The sequence below is a fragment of the Paramisgurnus dabryanus genome, chromosome 5 (genome assembly GCF_030506205.2).
Source record: "Paramisgurnus dabryanus chromosome 5, PD_genome_1.1, whole genome shotgun sequence".
In the NCBI taxonomy this organism is placed as follows: Eukaryota; Metazoa; Chordata; class Actinopteri; order Cypriniformes; family Cobitidae; genus Paramisgurnus; species Paramisgurnus dabryanus.
In genome coordinates this window covers 41513239-41537037 of record NC_133341.1, presented here as the reverse complement: position 1 = coordinate 41537037, position 23799 = coordinate 41513239, and the positions used below count along the sequence as shown (strand labels likewise).

The following is a 23799-nucleotide window of genomic DNA, read 5'->3' as shown; positions in this document are numbered from 1 at the left end:
AGGCCATAGGACTATGTCAATCAATGTCAATCATCCTCACTTTCTATTTGGTGAACCCTGTGCTATGATTGGACCTGTTCTTTTTTTCTGTTGCTTTGTTTTGGGACGATCGAAAGAAATTGGCAAAAAAAAACATTCTAACGTGCTGCAGGAGCTTTACATAGACGTAGGAAAATTAAGACCTGTTTAAAATTATTTAAGACCTAGATCAGCGAATGTAAGACTTTTTAAGAACCCGTGGAAACCCTGGATCTGAAAAGACTTATCTCCCTGATTGGCCAGCTAATCTGTACGTTGTGATTTGTCTGAATACCTCTGACCTCAGCCAGGGGCGCTGCTAAGGATTTTGGGGCCCCATGAAAAGAATCTTGACAGGGCCCCCAACACAGCTGAGACTTTTTCATATTAATTTACATAAAATCATGCGCTTTTATGGTATTTTGACTACCAATGGGGTGAGAAAATTTTACTTGAATTAAAGCAACACCACAGCAACAGTTTTTTTATCTTAAAATAACGTTTCCAAAAAAGTTTCAGTGGTTCATCCACTCAAAACAGGGTGAATGGCACTTTCACATTCGCTTTGCAGCCCTCTATCGGCCAAAACCGCATTAAAGAAGTTTCCAACCGTCGGGTAGTGGTCCTGTAGTTCGAGTGAAAACTACAAAAACTTGCTGTACGGCAGACCTACAATCCAATCAGAGCCAGCTATGCTGCAGTATTTACGACAGTGGTAATGAACAATTACGCTTCTAACCTGTAGGGGGAGCAAAGAGCAATAAGTCTTTAGTGTTGCTTTAAGTGTTTAAGAAAAAAGAAATATTATTTCACAATTTTTTTTTCACCCCATTGGCAGATCATTTTGCTTGTTTTGAGGACAATTTCACTTAAATTGTATATTAATTTGTCTAAAAACTAGACTCATTTACTTAGGTCATTTTGCTCATCAAGAAAAAGCATCTTAATTTCAGAATTTTTAGATATTTCTACTAAAAACAAGACAAAAATACTAAGTAAGAAAGTCAATTTTTGCAGTGTTGAACGTTTAACTAAAACTGTGTATTTTTATTTTTTCCAGCGTTTTCTTGATCTAACATGGGGAGAAAATTGAGTTCCCTTATCATGCACTTTTAACACTAGAACGGCCACCAGCAGTCATTTTAACCGTAACCTAAACTTATGCATTGCAAAAAATAATTTTCAAGAAAAAAAATTCTTAGTATTTTTTTTCTTGTTTTCAGTAAAATATCAAAAAATTCTTAAATTAAGATGTTTTTTTTAGAGCAAAACGACCCAAGAAAATAAGTCTAGTTTTTAGACCAAAAATATTACATTTAAGGGATTTTGTGCATAAAACAAGCAAAAAATCTGCTAATGGGGTAAGCAAATTTTTCTTAATTTTTTCTTGAATTTAGTGTTTAAGAAAAATTTTCAAGATTTTTTTGCTTACCCCATTGGCAGATTTTTTTACTTGTTTTATGCACAAAATCACTTAAATTTAATATTTTTGGTCTAAAAACTTGATTAATTTTCTTGGGTCGTTTTGCTCATCATGAAAAAGCATCTTTATTTAAGAAATGTTAGATATTTTTACTGAAAACAAGACAAAACTACAAAGAATTTTTTTCTTGAAAATATTTTTTTGCAGTGTGGTAATTATCTTTAACACTAGAACAAACAAGGCGTCATTTTGACCGTTTTGAAATTTGCATAGTCAATAACTTTGTCTAAATAAATCATAAAGCCTTGCTGCTCCCTGACTTTTCCTAAAACTACATGCATTTTCATTTAAATATTTATTGTGTGAATAAAAACAGAAATATAATCATTTCATCTATAACGTCCACAGGCAGTCATTTTGCGCTGTTTAAATTGAGTTAACTTACAGGCTGTGAGTCAAAGTGGTAGGAATTATGATAATGTCTGTCTTCTCTACGTCACCCATCCGTGTGTTTGTTGTAGTCCAAGAAAAAGAGATTTATGTTGGAAACGATAACTCGCGTCACCGTTTACTTTGGGGTTTGTACCTTTTGCATATCGTTAACATGTACTAATATCAATTTAGACACCAAAGGAAATGTAAAATTGTAAATCGGAAAATAGGTGCTCTTTAATGTAATCAGTCTAAGAGTAGTGGCATTGATAGTTTTTCAGAACAAAACCTAGTTTCAAATATGCATTTTTGGTGTTCTTTGCTAGGGTGGCTTTCTTCAGCAGATGGCACAGAGCCGACAAGAGCATGCGTCTTAACTCATCTGGAAATTTCTAGTTGGATTATTCCAGGCTACCTGAATCACGTGACATCGGGCACTTATGGCATTTAGCACCTGTTGCTCTTGATCTGCTTGTGTTTTGGGCATATTCAAACCCATCTGAGGAAGTAACAGCCTCTCTTTCGCTCTTTCTCTCTCTCTCTCTCTCTCTCTCTCTCTCTCTCTCTCTCTCTCTCTCTCTCTCTCTCTCTCTCTCTCTATCTCTCTCTCTCTCTCTCTCTCTCTCTCTCTCTCTCACTCTTAAGCAGATGGACTAATAGCATAATTAAGTAGCTGTGTGCATGGTCCTGTTTACCGTCATGTTGCTAAGCAATGACATCAGCCAATCGTTCCGTCCCTGTGTATAATCCTGTGCCCTCCCTCCCTCCCTCTCTCTCTCTCTTACTGTCTCTCTCTCACCGTCTCTCTCTCACCGTCTCTCCCACATGCATTTATCCCTGTAACAGTCTACAGCGTGCTGTAGTGGTCTGAGCGCAGCTCACAGGCAGACGGCATGACCACAGTGTGCAGCACGCAGCATCACATGTAGTCCGCCGTTGCGATCGCAAACTCTCACACATGCACAAGGCACGCTTAACCGCTCTTCAGGGACGCAGAAAACAGAAGGTTCTACTTTAGACTCTTACTTTTTCCTTTCATTTCAATTGTTTTTCTTTTTTATTATTGTTACCACCCACTGCCCCTTTCGCCGGGTTCAGGGGTGGTGACACATCCTCAGAGGGGCCGCATGAATGACTCAACGCAAAGGCGAGAAGACAACCATCAGCATACAGGAGCACATGGCCATTGATGTATGTCCAGGTCCAATTCAACCCATCAAACAGATCTCTGATTATTTCCCCCGTTACCCGCGGGGTTTTCCCCCCACAGCCCCTCCGGTCCTGAGCCGCGCCGGCTCTCTGCGAAGCAGCACCACCACCACCAGCCAGAAGTCCGAAGGCCCGACCGCAGAACCCAACCGGGATGAGGAAGATCCGGACCAAGCCTTCGGCGCCGCTGCTCTCGTGTCCGGCAAGAAGGAGGAAGAAGCGGACGTGGAGGGCTACGATTCGGACGACTCCAGTGAGTAGACTTTTACTCTTTCTACTAGACTGACAACTGTTGCTGTGCGAGACGTTATCAGGGATGTTATCTTGTCATCGTATTCGGAAACGAGGAAAGACTGTTTGTTTTTCATCCACCTGGATGAGCAGTGCTCTAAAAGGCTTCACTTTGGATGCTGGGAAATGATTGTGTTATGGTTGCTTTTCGTTTTAGAGAAATCTGGTGAGCTGCAGTACCTTTCGATACTAACTTAGATTTGAAACATCATACATAGGCAAAAACTCTCATAATGATCACAAACCTGCGACTGCAATAAGATAAGATGAAACTTTAATGGGCACACAAGTAATATTAAATTAATCCAAGTATGTTTATTTACATATACAGTGAATTACTGGGCTCGAACCCATGACGTTTTGCGCTGCTGATGCAATGCACTTTTTGATTTTCAATGCTTCAGTTCCCATCATAAATGCATTTTGTTACTATGTCATAATCCATGGTTGGGATTGCTTTATTTGTGAAAGAGATTTGGAAGTGATCCTGCATTACAAAACTAGGCAGCATTTGCTCTTTACATACAACACCCAAAAATGCTGTCTAGGTAGGCGCCTAGGTTTTGGCATCTGTGAGCATCTGTGGGCATCTGTGTCCGGTCTCAAATATAAACTCTGAGCTCGTAATAATGTTTGTGACTCTTGTCTGTTTTCCATCATCATTAAATCTTTAGTCATTCTAGTGGGCATCAGGTGCTACTCATCAGTTTCTATTCTATATCTGTATCTGTGGAGCTCTCTGCCCCAGATGTAAATCCTATTACGGATCTCTCCCCATCACTCCATTTGGACTCCGGTTTTCAATCACAGTAGCCTGTAGACTAGATTAGATAGCGCCCTGCTGTCTCGTGTGAGTATTTTATCATTACCAGGCTCTGGTTAATCTATACATCGCAGCACCTAAAGCAAGCGCTTGGGTATGTGCTGATAAAACACCAATGGCTTAGAGATAGACGTTGGGTTCTAGATTTAATCCTGTATAGCGCAGCACGCTGACAGATGTTAACTTTTGACCTCGATGCTTGCAGGTGTATTGAATGTGAAATTGGGACAGCAAGAAAATAAAAAATAATATGCTAAACATGCATTAGAAGCGCACGTCTGTGGTCGGATAATTGTAGGGTTTGCTGCAGTAATCAATATCAATCGCTCATACACAGTGACACGTGAGTCAGAGGTTGATGAAATTCCCCGTCCAATTGTTTTTAAGAGAACGTGATGTATGTGGATGCTGCCTACAAGTGTGCTGGTTAAAGACGAGGGTCGTGGGAATGCGACCGTGTGCCTATGTTTTATGATGATAGATTAGCATGTGGCTGTTGTGCCCTGATTCATTGTCGCTTTAAATCATGTCTGTCTCTTCCTTTCCAACATACGTCTGCTGTCATCTCAATACACCTATTAGTTGCACAACAGAGACATGTTTGTTATGAAATACAAATAAGCCAATTATACTAATTTGCCAGAGCGTTTAATGGTACTAAAGTCTCCGGGATTTTTGCAGAGTAACTTCAAGAAAATCATCTCTAAGGGAACAAACTTCAGGCTTGCTAATGCAACAGATGGAGCACGGGGACTTTCACAAACATTTGGCGACTGTGTGCAGCTTTGCCGAAATAACGTTTATGAACCGAGTGTGCCGGACAGATTGCAAACAGAGCAGTCGTTCGGTTTCACGGTTTAATTGAGAGCTGGATCCAAACATATTTGGAGTGATATTATCTATAAGCACTTTAATCATGCAATATGTGACGTAAGATAAAGCTTACAAATACATCGCAAGAATTAAAATTAGCCTTTTTTCTTTTATGCCAAAAATCATTAGGATATTATGTAAAAATCATATGTCATGAAGATATTATTGTGAAATTTCCTACTGTAAGTATATCAGAACTTTATTTTTGTGAGTGGACGCTGTAAAATCGCGAAACAAAATTTTCCAGAAACTTACCTACAAACTTTGCTTTGCTATTCACTCCTAGGGTATTTCCCATTCAAGTTTGGGGAGTTCAAGCTAGTAGAGAGCGCTAAAATAAACCTTTTTACAATTAATATGTGTGGTAAAGACTTGGACTTTGGACTCTAAGGGCCCTATCTTGCACCCAGCGCAATTGACTTTGTCAGTGACGCATGTATCATTCGTATTTTGCACCGGCGCACAGCGGGTTTTTCCCTCCACAGACGCACGTCGGCAAACTAGGGAATGAACTTGTGCTATTCCAGTTTATAACATAGCAAGTAGACGGCATTTTGAACAATGCGTCCTTCCCTCCATTCAAAGAAGTCTGGCGCCCGTACGTTTGTGCCGCGGATTCCCAAAATGCTTTGCGTTCATCACTGGGAATACGTCATGATGATGACACATTAGCAATGTCTATACATTCATTGTGAAATTACTTAACAGCTAAATGTCGCTCTAAGCGGGAGGCGAACCGATAATCACTCCGTCATGGGAGTTGAGCGCTCCGAAACCGCAGGCACGCTTCACCCTCCGCGTCCGTCTCTTGACGCGTGACGGACCGATTGGGACATAAGGGAATGATATATACTCACCGCACCACCTTAATACTAGGCCTCTGTTACAAGTAAGGGATAATGTAGAGGCAGCCGGTAGTTATTGGGAAATAAGCCCCGACAGTGTGATCAGGACCCAACGCGAAGCGGAGGGTCTTGTATCACACTGAAGGGGCTTATTTCCCAATAACTACCGGCTGCCTCTACATTATCCCGCTTATTACACGGCTACTTGCCACATAAGAAAAAAAAACTGGTCATGAATATAAATTTGAAACATTTTATTGGCATATTTGTTTTAAATTAAAATTTTTATCCTTCCGCGAAACTTTGCACAGATGCATAAAATGATCGTAATACCTTATTAAGATCCTCTGCTTCATACTTGTCTGTCTCCATTTTTTTCTCTTTTAGCCAGTCTTTGAGAAGTTTTAATGCCCATTCTGTATTTTTTTTGTGTGTTGGCTTCGTAGCTGTCATGCTCTATTTTGTCAAGTTCAATCTCAGTAAGCTGTCTGTGTCTTGTCGTGGTTGTCGAGTGTTTGTCACAAGATGGCGCCAAAGTAATCTTTATTGATCTTTATTGGCGCGGAGCGATTTTACTCGTGCAAGTAGTCCGGCTATGCGTTATTATTTTGGAGCGGTTATTATTTGAAAAGAACGAACCTGCAGATGTCTCAACTGACCAAATCAGAATCAAGCATTCCAGAGAGCCGTGTAATAACTGCGAATAACATCCACTATAGGCTCAATGCATCACTCGTTTGTATCGCATTAATGATCGCAAGGTAATATTAGTCAAAATATTAATACGTTTATTACCTCATTAGCAGGGTATCATAATTCATTTCAAAGCTTGTTACTTTATTCTTAAGACACAAATTTAAGATATTCTTAAGAAAAAAATTGAGAACAACTTAAGAAATGTTCAAGAATTGCACTTAGGAACATTCTTACGAACTTCTTATAATTTATTTTAAGAACTTTCTTATTTTTTGTCTTAAGAATGTTTTCGTGAATCCGGCCCCAGATTTTCAAATCGTTGTCCATACAACTCCTTTTGTGGTCCAGGGTCCATTTCGCGTAAGCAGGAGCGCTGTTGTCGTACATACTAATTCAGCTATAAACAAGAATTAAATAAAGAGTAGCAAATATTTAAAATGAAATTTAAAGGGACCCTCCAAATTTTTGAAAATATGCTCATTTTCCAGCTCCCTTAGAGTGAAACATTTTGATTTTTACTGTTTTGGAATCCATTCAGCCGATCTCTGGGTCTGGCGCTAGCATCTAGCTTAGCACAATCCATTGAATCTGATTAGACCATTAGCATTACGCTATTTTTCCTATTTCAAACTTGACTCTTTTGTAGTTACATCGTGTACTAAGACAGACAGAAAAAATTGAAGTTGCGATTTTCTAGGCAGATATGGCTATGAACTATACTCTCATTCTGGCGTAATAATCAAGGCCTTTGCTGCCGTAACATGGCTGCAGGAGGCGCAATGATATTACGCAGTGCCCGAAAATAGTCCACTGCCATTGAAAGTTACTAAGGGGACTATCTTCAGGTGCTGCTTAATATCATCGTACCAGGAGATCAAATCTTACGGGTTGTCTTCTGTGTGACACATTGATGATTGTATACTATCGTCATAGTCTTTTGGTCTTTAGAACTTATGGTGTGGTGATCAAAGTTGAGCAGATTTCTGATCCATTCGCTGTGATCATCTTATTTGTGCTTCATCTGAAAAACAAATCGTGACGTACAGAGATTATAAAGAAGCAGTTTGTTTGTAAACTGTGTCTCTCCGTTACATAACTCATTATTTTTCAGCTCAGTATGTCACATGTGACTGCATCTACTACAGTATTTGTACAGGAGGACTTGTGGATTTTGCATCACAAATGCAATATACGTGCAAATGCCTGATGTCTGACATGTAACCCCTGCTGCATAAAAAAGTCATTATTTGGTAGTTATTTTAAAGGTCAGTAAGGCTTTGGTCAAACCAAATGGAAACCATCTTGAAGATTTGTGTGTGCTTCATATACTGTACGCGTAAAAGTATTTTTTGGGGGGTGTACCACTAAGTTTGGTGGGGTTTTAGATGATTAGTTGACAAGAACCAAAATGAGTTTGTCATGTTTCTCTGTGCAAGTACAAAAAGGCCGTTTTTAGCAACAACTGGCCCGAAATGTACCCGAATTCTGGCTTTGTTTGTGTAGACCCAACTGTGTGTGGTTGGATTTGATTTTCAAATGAGTTTGTTGACTTTTTGATGGATATTCTGCCCCTGGCCCTCACAATAGCACATGGCACAAAAACCAAAGGGGGCTGAGTGCTGCTCGCACTGTGTTGTGTGGCACATCTGAAGCTAATAGTTTCTCATCACCATTGCCATAATGACAGCGGCTCACCGCTCCTATGAGACCTGGTCTGGCTCGTGCAGGAGCAAGGTGTCTTCAAGGTACATCCAGGGAGTTCTACAAGGACACTAGGACATTGCTGTTTTCATGAGCAGAAACATCTCAAAGACATGAATGTATTATTTAAAGGGGATATTTCACAGGACTTTTTTAGGTTGTCAAATCTTTGGTGTCCCCAAAGTACGTATGTGAGGTTCTAGCTCAAAATACCATATAGATAATTTATTATAACATGTTAAAATTGCCACAGCTGTGAGCAAAAATGTGCCATTTTTGTGTGTGTCCTTTTAAATGCAAATGAGTTGATCTCTGCACTAAATGGCAGTGCCGTGGTTGGATAGTGCAGATTAAGGGGCAGTATTATCCCCATCTGACATCACAAGGGGAGCCAAATATCAATGAGCTATTTTTTCACATGCTTGCAGAGAATGGTTTACCAAAACTAAGTTACTGGGTTGTTCCTTTTTCACATTTTCTAGGTTGATAGAAGCACTGGGGACCCAATTAAACATTAAAAAGTCGGATTTTTATGATATGTCCCTTTTAAATTATTGGTGGTCTGCTGGACCCAGAGTTTACATTGATAATTAAGTGGAGACCGGACATGGTGCCAAAAGTTTCTGCGTTAAACAAAAGTAAACAAAAAATATTAACATGAAATGCTTTTTTGTTTATGTTTCTTAAAAATTGACATAATTTTTATGTTCTCAATAAGCAATTGATGAGCTCACATGCAAAACCCTCGAAGCACGTCTGACATGTTTTCTTGTAAATTTGCCATTTTTATCACGTCTAATGGACTCTTAATTGTATTTCTAAATAGCCTGAGGCTGTGATTAAGCAAATTTGAAGCAAAAGTATTTGATGAGCATATAATACCTGCCTAGAGCATTCGGTTGATATCATTATCTCATTTTTGAGGGTGGCTTCTCAATTATTTACAGCGAAAACCTATTGTTTTTGGCACAATCGAACCCGTTTGCAATATAGTCAAATGAACCAATTTTCAATATAGTCTGGGTGATATAAAAAAGTAAAGCCTCTTTTGAATTGAGCAAGTACCTAACAACCACCTAGAACACCCTAGCAACCACTTACCAATGCCCTAGGAACCACTCGGAACATTAGCACTGCCTTGGCAACCAAGTACATTGTACTATAATTGTGCCGGTGAGTTTTACACAGTCAAGCAGCACTAAAAAAATCTAGTTGTATGATTTCCACTTGGAGCCAATAAAAAAAGTTTGATAGGTGTTACACACACAAGCACGTTTTGTTCACTATCACTGTGGGAACATTTCATAGACGTAATTGTTCTCAAACTGATGGCGGGCCCCCCTTGTGGGGCACGAAATGGTGCCAGAGGGCCCAGTTTTGTGACATTTTAAAAAATACATTAATTTATCGTGAATTTTGTGGAATTAAACGTCAAAAAAGTATAGATACTAACCAACAGCAATAGAGTGTGTAATGTGCTTTGTTTTATTTAAATTCTAAGTTTGAGATTCTAAGTTTTATTTTATGAAGTTTCTTTGGAAGCTGTGGAAGGATTCCCCTACAAAGGGGGTGGGGCAAAACGTTTTAAGAACCCCCCTAACCAAACCTCTAAACCTAAGGGAGGGACGGATAATGCATGGGCCTATCTGCTTGTTAAGTTATCAAGTAAGGAACACTATGTCTGGGTCCAAGCCTCCACTCATTTCAATAGAGTATATTATATAAACAGATATTTTTAGGCATCATTTATTCATATTACACATTTACGCGTACAAATTATGAACTCAAAGTGTCAATGAGAGTCAATGCCTGGTTATCTCGGATGTTATTATGAAGATAAAATTTAGGATCGGGGCCTTTTGGTAGTTTTGCATTATGATACATGTGTAAATCAGTGTGATTATTCTTGTTATTTTCCTGTGGAATTTAGAATCTGTTGGACCCGGAAGCGGTGCATGACATCAGACTTAAAGTGCACCTATTTCATTGCTAAAAACAATGTTATTTTGTGTGATTTTTATAATACAATCTGTTAAAAAACATTATTTTCCATATAACGTACATTTTTGTAGCTCGAGATATACTGCTTTCCTCAAACGTATTGATTTTGTAAAAAAAATCTTCTATTTTCCCTGATTGGCCAGCTAATCTGTACGTTGTGATTGGCCTGAATACCTCTGATGTCAGCCGGAAATGTGACGCTCCTTACCATGTTTGAAAGATTCGATCACAATGCAATGGTGACAGGAGTTAACTTACAGCCTGTGAGTCAAAGCGCGGGATGAATTATGATAATGTTGATCTTCTCTGCGTCAACTGGCCCAGGAAGTAAACGGTTGCCTACAATCCGTGTGTTTGTTGTAGTCCAAGAAAAGAGATTTACGTTGGAAACTTGCGTTGTTTACTTTGTGGTATACCTTTTGCATATCGTTAACATGTACTTATACACACTTACACAACAAAGGTAATGTAAAATCGTGAATCGGACCATAGTTGCTCTTTAAAGGAATATGACCTTTCAAAGTTCTTACGGATAATGTAAAGTCACGATGGCGCTTCACACGACTGGTGCAAAATGTAGTTTAAAAGTGCATTTTTTTATTTTTCTTGCTGAAAATGACATCTTTTTGCTAGATTAGACCCTCGTGCCTCGTTTCGTAGTGTTTAGAGCCCTTTGAAGCAGCGTTGAAACTGCAATTTTAAACTGCATTTAAACTGTAAACTGCTGAGGTCCAATAAAGTCTATTAAATTGAGAAAAAGTCCATGTTTTTCTCTCAAAAAGCTTAATTTCTTCTCTACTGAACACAGAAAGACATCAACATTTTGGATGACATGGGGGTGAGTAAATTATCTGGATTTATTTTTTTAAGAAAGTGGAGTACTCCTTTAACAAGCAGATTGGGGACGTGCCCAGAGCAGAGGGTCTAGGCAAATTTGTGTGGTAATTTTTCATTTCTATTTTATTTTTATAAAATGATACTGTAAAATAAAGTGTTTTAATAAATAAATAACACATACATCATCCTAAAGCATTCCCACACTGTCCAGAGCGAGTAAAAAACATGGTGGGCAGTCGTGCATAAAAGAGGTTAGAGTACTCGATAAAAAAATGACTTGAAGTGATGAGTTGATTCAGTTCAGATCTTTCATTTCAGTGGAGCCAGACAGATCACCATCAAAGTTGAAGAAAACAATTATAGATTACTGCCATCGGTTTTCCCCAATGTATATGTTGTCCTTAAAATGTTCCTCACTCTGCCATGCACTTACTGTGAAGGGGAACGTTTATAGGCAAAAGTATAAAGCGAACTAAGAAACTAAACAAAATGTGATGGAGACATCTCGGAGGAAATCACAAAGATAACCATCAGCTGAGGAATTAAAAACTGGGGGTGCAAGATTGTGCCTGGGGGGTTTTGATATTTATAAACATACATTAATTTATCAAATTTTGTGCAAATAAACCTCTGAAAAATAAGGACACTAACCAACAGCCCTACAGTGTATAATTTAAGATGTTTTTTAATACAAATTTTAATTTAAATGTAAAAAAATAAAGGGAGGCACCCTAAGGGAGGTGCATGCCAAAAGGTTTGAGAACCAGCCAACTAAATCAAACGTTTTTATTATGTTTGGTCTTTGATACTGCTTGTTTTGTAATGCATGGACTACTGAACGCCTTTCTGCTAAATATAGAAATTAAAATAATATAAATAATTTTTCCCTGTAATATAATTTGGAAAGGTTAGGTTTTTTTAGATGTTGAAAACCGGCACGATAATAAAAAGCAACTTTGGCGTAAAAATAAATATTGTGCATTTTTCGTGCTTTTTTAGCGCAATTGTAGATCCTGAGTGATGGTACAGGTGCAATACTCATTGTTGTCAAAAAATAAGTGGTGCTGGGAGGGCTTTGAAATGATTCGTCCCTGGATACAAGTTCCCATGAGTTGGTGCGCATTCAGCTTAAAGTCCCCACTGGGAAACAACAACACATGATATTGTACACACGCACAGGTTTGCTTTTACACATTGTGGGGACTATCCATAGAGATACCGCACAAACTGTATATTTTATCTCTTCCCTTAAAAACATCAACTGAGCAGCTACCCCGCTTGGTCCAATCAAATCGCATCTTGAGTTCATTAATGATGTCCCAGAGGGCACCAGAAATGTTTCCCATTCTTATCCCTAATTTAAATAACACAAGATGCTTTACGCTGACTGAGAGCGCAAATGTTCTTTTCAAATAATCCCACTTATGTTTAAACTCTTATACCTGCTCTTGACCTGTGGAGATGAGGCTCAGTACTGAAAATGTCGAAAATAGACAGGGAGAAAGAACAGTTTGAGCAATTGAAATGTATTGCTGTAATCTTGCCCTATTCGTGTTTTTTATCGACCTCAGAATTGAGCTGCACTGTTATAATACATCAAAAGCAGATACATGTTTATCTAGTGTGGTTTTAGTACAGTTACTGTAGCTCACAGACCCATAATGTGATGGCACGCTCAGGTATAAGCAGGGGGAGGATTTCCTGAAAGCAGGCTGCAACCTTCTGTTGAATCCTATTAACAGGCCTATCTACAAGCTGTCATGAGATAACAGATAATCAGAAGAATAGACTGTATTTTTCCCTCTGTTTTTTTTTGGGGGGGGGGGGGCTTAGGGGTTTCTAGATGGTGCTTTCGATATACATATTATATTATATTATTATAATACACATTTTATGCCTAATATATTATTATACATTCTCTATACATTTTCCTTTACTTAAAGGGGCCATGGCATAAGACTTTAAGATTTCAAATAAATCTTTGGTGTCCCCAGATCCCATATGTGACCCGTCACGGAAACCAGGGGCACAAGTCAGCAGCACAAGTTTTGAGAAAATGAGAATCAAAGTTTTTTTTTTCAAAATTTGTGAATTTCGTTTTATTGCAGAATCTGTTAGTTGAGATCACGAAGAAGCCTCTCCATGTTTGAGATAGCAGTTTTTGTATATTTAAAAGCGTACATTTTGCGGTTGAAATCGTCTTGTTTTTCCGGAGATTCTAGCGTGCAGCGGGGGGCGTCATTGTCTGTGTGTATATTTACATACTGGATAAGCTTGTGTTTTCGCCTCCGCCCCCACAGGGAACAGCGTGACTACTGAATAAGGATAGTTCGCCCAAAAATGAAAATAATGTCATTAATGACTCACCCTTATGTCGTTCTAAACTCGGAAGACCTCCGTTCATCTTCGGAACACAGTTTAAGATGTTTTAACTTTAGATTTAGTCCGAGAGCTTTCTGTTTCCTCCATTGAAAATCTATGTACGGTTTCCATGTCCAGAAAGGTAATAAAAACATCATCAAAGTAGTCCATGTGACATCAGTGGGTCAATGAGATTGTGGTGAAGCATCGACAATACAGTTTGGTCCAAAAATAGCAAGAATTACGACTTTATTCAGCATTGTCTTCTCTTCCGGCTCGAGCGTGAAGTCACGTGACTGTAGTGACGCGGCTGCCCTGTTCCTCAGACATGTTTGCTTAGTTTTATTTATTTTTTTCAAACTTATAGCGTGCGTCTCCCCAGACTGTAAATGAAGCTCGGGCGCACAAAACAAAAGAAAGTTAAAAGAAGCAAATAACCGCATCGTACGTCAGCCGCGTCACTGACTTTATGGGGCGCCGCAGTCGGATGACGTCAAAGTACCGCGAGAGCTCTTCAAGAAATCTTACGGAGTAGTTTATTTCGACTCGCTCTCGCGGTACTTTGACGTATTGCAGCGCAGCATGAAGTAAAACTCATAAGTTACACAGAGACTCTATTTTAAATACAAAATTTGAAGGCAGGTTCATGTGTTTAACGGATGGCAAATACCGATGTGTAATCTGATATACCTTACATGTTACGATGTAAATAGTCCTCAGAATGTATATTATATTGTATTACCAGAAGTTCATGCGAAATCTGATGTAAACAATAGACTATATATCTATATTTCACGGATTATACGCATTTGTGGACAAAAATCATTGGATGATTCACACATCTGAAACAGACTGGATTCGACTTGTGATCCCCACAAAGGTAAAAGTCCTGTTTATTTTTGCATGTTGTTCATTCGGACTTCTGTAATAAAATACTACATATGATGCTTAGAACATCTGTACCTCAAAACGGCTTTACAGGGGGTATGGCTTAGCTAAATGAGATGTAAATGAACCCTATTGTCTCTCCAGCCAGGGAAAAGGGAAAGTGTTAACCTTTTTCTTTCTCAAATTTCTCAGCATTCTCCTTCTTGAATGTGTTACATTCAAATGACCACAACTTCTCCAAATCTTATCAGATTTCCATGTGTTACACATCGTTAGAAAGCTTAGAAACTGCACTTTCAGAATCTATGAATAACTCAAAATGCCCGAGATCCGACTTGTGTCCCTACTTTCCGTGACTGGTCACATATGTGAACTTTTAGCTCAAAATATCATATAGATAATTTATTATAGCATGATCAAATTGACACTTTGTAGGTGTGTACAAAAATGTGCCGTTTTGGGTGTGTCCTTTAAAATGCAAATGAGCTGATAAAGTGCAAACACCAATTACAATGATGGATGACTAAAATTGTGCTGTGAATTATTTTCTCTCTCTCTTGCTCTCTGCACTAAATGGCAGTGCTGTGGTTGGATAGTGCAGATTAAGGGGTGGTATTATTATAATAATAAGAGCTCCTTATGACATCATAAGGAGAGCCAAATTTCAACGACTTATTTTTTCATGTGCTTGCAGAGAATGGTTTACCAAAACTAAGTTACTGGGTTGATCTTTTTCACATTTTCTAGGTTTATAGAAGCACTGGGGACCCAATCATACCACTTAAACATGAAAAAAGTCAGATTTTTAATTTATTTCTCTTCTTTGTTCTCATCTTCTCTCGTTCTTTCTATCCTCTCCTCACCCTTAACATCCCCTCCACTCCGTTCTCTTCTCTATTTTAGCACAAATTGGTTAAACTGTGTTTTTCGGGGTTACTGAATAAGATGCAGGTATTTGTAACTACATACTGTGTGCAAAAGTAAACAGATGGTTTAGTGAATTAAGACATCAATTGATAATGAATATATACAAATGCAATTACAGAAAAAAATGCATAAGTTTAATTGCATTTATTTTCTTTCCTTTCCCTTTTCTTCAGCCTTTGTTATCACTGAAAAACTCCCTTGGCACTTATTGCTGTTATCTGACAAGGTTTCAGTAAATTTGTTTATGGGCAGTGATTGCAAACAAATCACATAAAACGGTCAACAAAGTTTTCTTCCTCCTCCAAATCAGATTTCTCGCTTTAATTTGAAGATTCACCTCATGTCCACTTGGCACTCCACAAAGTTTATTGTAAACTTTTGTAAATGTAAAGGTATCATCTGCTCTCATCTCTCTTCTCCCCTGCACTGCTCTCCTCTCCTTTGCTTTCCTCTCGTCTGCTCTCATCTCTCCACTGCACTGCTTCCCTCTCCGGTCCAGAGCAAAGTAGAGGAGAGCAGAGGACAGGAGAGGAGAGAGCGGACAAGTCTAGTGCAGTGCAGGGAAGAGATAAGAGGACAGATGAGGAGAGATGAGAGCAAATTAGAGGTAACCAAAGGAAAGGAGAGCAGAGGAAAGCACAGCGGATGACAGGAGAGAGCAGACAAAACGAGGTGAGAGGAAACGTATCCTCTGCTCTCTTCTCTCATCTCTCTTCTGCCCTGCACTGCTCTCCTCACCTTTGCTTTCCTCTCACCTGCTCTCTTCTCTTCTGTCCTTTCATGTCCTGTCCTTTCCTCTCCTCTTGTCTCATCTCATCTTGCCTACTTTCTCCTCTGCTCTTCGCTGCTCTCCTCTCATCTCTCCACTGCACAGCTTCCCTCTTCTGTCCAGAGCAGAGGAGAGGAGAGTAGAGGACATGAGAGGAGAGAGCGGACAAGACGAGAACAGTGCAGGGAAGAGATGAGAGGACAAAAGAAGAGAGATGAGAGCAGATTAGAGGAAATCAAAGGAAAGAGGAGCAGAGGAAAGCACAGCATATGACAGGAGAGAGCAGACAAAACGAGATGAGAGGAGATGTATCCTCTTCTTTCATCTCTCGTCTGCACTGCTCTCATCTCTCCTCTTATGTCCTTTCATGTCCTGTCCTTTCGTCTCTTCTTGTCTCATCTTGCCTACTTTCTCCTTTGCTCTCCGATGCTCTCATCTCTTCCCTGCACTGCTCTCCTCTCCTCTGCTCTCATTTTCTCTCATCTGCTCTCATCTCTCCACTGCACTGCTCTCTTCTGTCCTCTCCTGTCCTGTCCTCTCGTCTTGTCTTGTCTGCTCTCTGCTCTGCTCTCCTTTGCTTTCCTTTCACCTGCTCTCCTCTTCTGTCCTTTCCTGTCCTCTCGTCTTGTCTGCTCTCTGCTCTGCTCTCCTTTGCTTTCCTCCCACCTGCTCTCCTCTTCTGTCCTGTCCTCTCGTCTTGTCTGCTCTCTGCTCTGCTCTCCTTTGCTTTCCTTTCACCTGCTCTCTTCTCTTCTGTGCTCTCCTCTCCTGTCCTGTCTTCTTGTCTTGTCTGCTCTCTCATCTGCTCGCATCACTCATGTCATCTCCTTTCCTCTTGTCTTGTCCTGTCTGCTCTCTCCTCTCCTGTCCTGCTCCCTCATGTTCTCTGCTCTCCTCTCATCTACTCTCATCTCTCTACTGCACTGCTCTCCTTTGCTTTCCTCTCATCTATCTCTTCTGTCCTCGTCTTTCCTCTCATCTCATCTTGTCTTGTCCTTTCCTGTCCTCTGCTCTCCTGCCCTCCCCTTTCCTCTCATCTCTCCTCTCATCTGCTTCCCTCTCATCTGCTCGCATCTCGCTTGTCATCTCCTTTCTTATTGTCTCGTCTTGTTTGCTCTTCTCTTGTCTCGTCTGCTCTCTCCTGTCCTCTGTTCTCCTCTAATCTGCTCTCACCTCCCCTCTCATCTCTCCTGTCCTACTTCTCTTCGTTGCTCTGCTGTCTTTTCCTCTTCTTAACTCTCCTCTGCTCTCATATTTCCTCTTCTCTGTTTTTCTCTCCTCTGCTGTCCTTCTCTTATTTTCTCTGCCCACCTCAGTTTTTTCTCCTCTCATCTCCTCTCTCTTTACCTCTGCTCCCCATCTCTCCGTTGCTCTGCTCTTCTCTACTTTTCTCACCTTTGCTCTCATCTTACAATGGCCATCATGTTAATGCATCAGTCTTCGCGTCAGTCGCGTCTGCCATCTGTGGCTGGCATTGATGGAGTTCTTTCTTGTTTTTCTGTTCGTTTGCCGTTTATAACACCTCACTGCGTGTGTGCTCAGAGATCTCACTGACAGATTGACATATGGAGTCACTGACAGACGAAAATGAAGAATGAAAATATACACGCACACTCATAAACAGGCTTAGAAGATCATTTACAATAAATGCTTTTATCTGTTTTACAGTAGAAGGGAACACATATTAGAAATATAGCAGCCATTTATCCAGTAAGGTTTTTACCTTGAACCTCTCATGGTTTGTGCACTAATGTCGATATTAATCAGTGCTGCTTTCAAGCATTATTTTTTAGTCACCCAGCAACCCAGTCTTGTTCCTCAAACCACAGAGTCAGGCGGCGTCTCTCTAATACTCTCATTTATCTTTATTCTCACTTAGCAGATTCGGTGGAAACAACATTTTGCTTTGATTCTCGGATCTCCTCCTGATCTGTAAATTGTTCTCTATCCACATATTACGACAGGATTAGCTTTTATCTGACCAGCCAGCTGTACAATACTAAGCCCATGCAGACCCGTCTACCCAACCCACACATTTACTGACTTACAAGCACATGTGTCTCATGGAAGGCAACATTAACTCATTCCCTGCCAGCCTTTTTTTTTACATGTGATTTTCACACAATGGCTTCCATGAAAAATGTCTTTTATAAATATATAAACATACAAATATATGAAATAAAAAAACAGACCCTCTGCTTTCAAATAAACAACCAAAAAACGGGGAAAAACGTTTCATCCTATGTTCCTTATACACTGCAAAAAAATGATTTTCAAGAAAAATATCAAATTTAAGTTATTTTGTTCATGAAATTTTTCTTGAATTTAGTGTAAAGAAAAATTTTCACAATTTTTGCTTACCCCATTGGCAGATTTTTTTGCTTGTTTTATGCACAAAACCACTTAAAATTAAAATTTTTGGTCAAAACTAGACTTATTTTCTTGTGTCGTTTTGCTCATCAAGAAAAAAGCATCTTAATTTAATAAGAATTTTTAGATATTTTTACTAAAAACAAGACAAAAATATTAAGAATTTTTTTCTTGAAAATAATTTTTTGCAGTGTAACCTTTTAAATATGTGTAGGTTTCTTCAAAACTTAAAGTTTTGAGCAAAAAGCTAAAATAATTGCATTTTTGTAAAGGAATTTTGTTCGAGATCAGATTTAGAACAATTATCAAAACATACACAGAGTTTAAAATGATCAGTTTTTTCTTCAGTTTTTTATAAATTCGATCATTTAGTTAATACGGTTATCTATAATTCCGCTATTAAAAACTCGCAAGGAAAGCATCATTGGCGGGGAAATGTTTTCTCTTAATTGACAAGATAACTTGTCAGTGGCGGGGAAAGAGTTAAAACACAGCTGTGGGAAAGAATATGTCCTGCTTTTATTGCTATCACTGTAAAATATTTGCTGTAATTATGCAGCTGGTTGCCAGTAACTTACTGTAGAAGATAAAGACTGAAAATGTTTCATGTTCATTTAACTTTGAACAAACTCTTGCCAGTGAATAACATAAATGTAAAATCTACTGGCAACCAGTATAGAAATGCAAAATGATATTTTTATAACACACAGCTTATTTTGTAACACTGAGATTTTCTGTATTGCGATGTTATGTCCATACTTAGATTGCACAAGGACATACTGTAGGCGGAAACACAGGGATATGCGAAAGTGCAGGCCTTAAATCCAACTAGAAGTTTTTCTGTAGCTTTCTGCAGTGCCCTCTTAAGCAATTTTCAAGAGACAGGACCATACCAAACACATTTTATACATGTGGGTTGAAGTGAGTCTTAATGTGGACTTACCTAACACCACTTTTCAAATAGTTTTTTGTATCCTAGCCTTGTAATGTTGTCATGAACGTTTTCTAAAGTAAGATGTTTATTTGTGTTGACTTTATAGGGTTAGTTCACCCAAAAAAATGAAAACTTTCCCAAAAAATACATTTCTTAATTAGATATTTTGTGGTCTGTTGCAGTTTTGCACCACCATTAACTTCCATAGGATTTTTTTTCTCCTACTATAGAAGCCAGTGGAGCTTCAAAACTGCTTGATTGAAGAAGTTCCTCAACATATCTCCGTGTTTAGCTGAACAAAGAAATGTATGCAGGTTTCAGTTCGAAGATGGGTTAATGATGACAGAAGTTTCATTTTTGGGTGAACTATTCCTATAATTTGTATTTCTAAATCTATTAGTATTTTCTAATCATCACTTATAGGAAGAATATCTGTTATAGTGACATATAAGACATCTGTTATATTGTGGGTTTATATATAGTAAGCAGACATTTCTTAAGCGAGACCCCGTATACAGTGTAAAGTAGTGTGGGCTCAACCAGGCTTTGTGCCAGTATTTAATGCAGTGAAGTTTTCACACTCTTTACATAACATTCGGTGGAAACTCCTGCTGAACGACTGAGGTTTTTGCATTTGTTACTATGGAAGCAAATAATTTGTTGAGTGCCAATTGGGCATGAGGTGAAACTTCAAATTAAAGCGAGAAATCTGATTTGGAGGGGGAAGAAAACTTTGTTGACAGTTTTATGTGATTTGTTTGCAAACAGTGCTCATAAACAAATTTACTGAAACCTTGTCAGATAACAGCAACAGGCACCAAGAGAGTTTTTCTGTGATAATGAAGGCTGATAGAAAAGAAAAATGCTCATTAAATTTTTATTCATGATTACAGATTAGGTTTCACTCATTAAAATTATGTGTTTTTTTCTGTAATTGCATTTATATGCATTCACTATCAAATGATGTCTTAATTCCCTAAACCATTTGTTTAAAGGGATAGTTCAATAACGCTGAAAATTCTGTCATCACTTGCTTAAATAATTTACAACACAAATGAAGATAATTGATAATTGATAATTTGAAGATTGTTTGTAACCAAGCAGATCTGGGGCACCATTGACTTCCATAGCAGTAAAAAAATAATACAATGGAATTAAATAGTGACCCAGATTCGTTTGGTTATTAATCTTTTTTATCATTTGTGTTTAACAGAACAAAGAAATTGATATAGGTTTGGGACAGTTTTAGGGTAAGAATGCCGGGCGGACCCCAACTGTAGGCGCTTACATTTTTTTTTTTTTTTTGCTGAGTGTTTTGGTTGATGTGATACTTCTGCTTTGTTTATCAGTCGTTGAAAGTTTTGCCGGTTGGTTGTTTTGATATTTGTCTCGTCACTGTAATTGGACAGTGAGAAGTGACTTTGACGAGCTGAGCATTTCAATAAAAGTTTTTTTGGGCGCTCCAAGCTGCTGCAGTTTTTGAAAAGCGTGGGGCTTCCATTGGAAACAATTGAAAACATACGCTTAAATGCCTGGGTGTGCACGCCCCCTTACAGAATTTTTGTTTGAACTAACCCTTTAGAGGAGAACACCACCATTTTTCAATATTTTACTTTGGTCTTACCTCAACTTAGATTAATGAATACATACCTATATTTTTCAATGCGTGCATTTTTAATCTTTGTACTGCGCCTCGTGAATGCATTAGCATTTAGCCTAGATCCATTCATTGCTATGGCTCCAAACTGGGATGAATTTAGAAGCCACCAAACACTTTCATGTTTTCCCTATTTAAAGACTCTATCATGAGTAGTTACACAAGTAAGTATGGTTGCGCAAAATAAAACTTTTGTTTGGAGCCATAGGAATGAATGGGGCTAGGCTAAATGCTAACACATTCACAAAGCGCCGTACAAAGATTAAAAGTGCATGCATTGAATAAAGATAGGGATGTATTAATTTGTCTAAGCTGAAGAACATAGTTAAATATTGAAAAACGGTGGTGTTTTCCTTTAACTTTTGCACATGGTATCAATGTCGTCACAAATATCTGCCCTCGAAAATCGAGCTGAACCAATTTGTCCTAAAATGGTCATTTTTAGTTGCATCGTAAAACACTATAATCACAGTAAATTACTGTATGCCAAATCCTCTACAACCTTTAGAAATTGTTAATTGTGACAGTCCCTTCCGATTGTTTGCGCATGCTCAGTATCTGACAGGTCTTGCTTTAGCAAGGCGTTGCAAACATGGTGGTGTGGTGAGGCGACTTCCTTAAAAAAGACTTTAATTCACCATAGTTGAATTACGTGCCATTACGTGATCTGACAATTGCATGAATTGCAAGTTAAAATTAAAGCTACAAGCAGCGATGAAAGGGCCATGGCCACCACCAGCCAATGCCCTTAGGACAGCAGTGAGCGATATGCATTTAAGTGGGTAAATATAGAAGAAATATGGCAATGGTATTTTGATGTGCCACACCTCCTGTTGGCAGCAGGTGGCGCTATAACTAAAACTGAAAAGTGCACAGAAATGCCTTCGGTCCTATTCTTATTAAACATTAATTAGAGAACAGATTGAACACTGTATGTTTAAGCTAATGTAAAACATGCCTGTTCATGATGCCAGCAGGAGGCGCTATGACTGTAACTGAATATCGCCATGTTGATGTGTTCAGACCAGGACTCTAATCAATCATGTGAACTTTGGGACACATCATACATTACATAATCAGTGTAAAACATGTCCCTTCCTGTTGCCGGCTAGTGATTCAAAGAATAATAATAATAATACAATAGGTGGTTGAAGAAGAATATGGTCATCGCACCTCTGTGCTCAGGCCCTAACAAAGCAGATGCAACATTTTCCAGATGGATCATTACAGCTCCGTGATCCCCTTACTAATCCTTTGAGCTTTATCCAAACCCAGTGGAGCTTTAGCTGGACACTTAATAATCTACAGCGCTTTACCACATCACACATTTACAGTATCGTCACCTCCCTACCCATCTACTCACAGACCTCAGAAATGGAAATCCTGTCTCTTGTATTTGTGATCCAATGGTTTAGGGTCTGACAGGCTGTTATAACATTATTCAGCATGGTGTGTTGTGGGATGAACATGAAATGTCTTCAATGAGTCCACCTGCAGATTACTGTTATCTGGACAAATGTTAGATATGATTCAATCCTCGTACGGACCTTTGAGTGAGAATAAAGATCTCACTCGATACCGTGTGCTCTTGAGGTTAAAGCATGAGGTGTCTTTGTTTTACTTTATATGACATCATTATTATCAGATTTATTTCTCAATTGAAATATGTTAGACACACAATCTTGAGTGTTGGGGATTTTGGTCTTTTACTAGTTAGATAGATAAAAGCTCTCTCTCTCTATCTCAATAGCAAACGATGATGATTTCTATAGTTTCTCTATAGTTTGTGTTTACATTGCATGTTTGAAGTGACTCAATTCCGATCGGATATGACCCAGCAGGAAAAAGCGCATAGATTCCAATATTCTCAGATCGGTTTCAGGCCTCATTCATATATGTGGAAATAAATCAGATATGAATCATGCATTCGCGTTCGCATTGTAAGCAGACAGATCTGATATTCCCATCTCAAGACGCGTCGTACGTTATTGAAAATGTGACGCTGGCAAATGACACCACGTGTTCGCACCAGGGTTATTATAGTTTTAAAAAAAATATTAGTTTTTATTTTTATTTCGTTTTGTAATGTGTTATTTTATTTCAGTTTAGTTTTAGTTCTTTTTAGAGGTGCATAAATAGTTTTGATTTCGTTTCTATTTTTCAAAAATCATTACTTTTAGTTTTTATTTAGTTTTAGTATAGTTTTAGTCTTTAGCATAATATCATGGTTGTGTGCATACACCTTGCCAAATCTGGAAATGTTAAAAATAAGATGAGAATAAGAGGATTTAAAAAAAAGTTATGTTTATTTAGTACTCTCAATCAAAGGCCGGGACAAATACCACACCAACCAACACTCTAAATTTTGTTGTGTTATTTGGGTAAATATAATATACATATATAAATATATATGTTTGGTTATAAATAATCATATGCTGGGTTGTTGTTAACCTAAACATGAGTTAAAACAACCCAGCATTGCATTGAAACAACCCAGCATATGTTTATTTATAAACCAACATATGTGTGTTCTGTCTAATATTTTCCCAGCATTGGGTTAAAAATAACCCAGATAATTTAGAGTAAATCTTACTTGTACAAACTTATGTCTGTGCACAACAACTGAAAATCAATGCAAAGTTTAATGTTCTGTCTGAGTGTCCATTTCTTTACCAGAAGAGATCGCTGTACTAACATATTTATTTGTTGACTAAATATTAATATATAATATTATTTGTTGATTA

General features: G+C 38.4%; 1 protein-coding gene across 6 annotated transcripts in view; it reads left to right on the top strand.

Moving 5' to 3' along the window:
- doc2b (double C2-like domains, beta) overlaps window positions 1-23799 on the top strand; it is a 276973-nt gene that overhangs the window by 149311 nt on the left and 103863 nt on the right. For 4 of the 6 annotated variants that reach the window (XM_065284218.2, XM_065284217.2, XM_065284215.2 and 1 more), the window contains one exon: window positions 3144-3335. The exons of 1 other annotated variant lie outside the window; for it this stretch is intronic. In XM_065284218.2, coding sequence (XP_065140290.1) covers window positions 3144-3335 — 192 coding nt within the window. Of the gene's footprint in view, window positions 1-2693; window positions 3336-23799 lie in introns of those variants that run through there. One more of the 6 variants, XM_065284220.2, reaches the window with a different exon arrangement.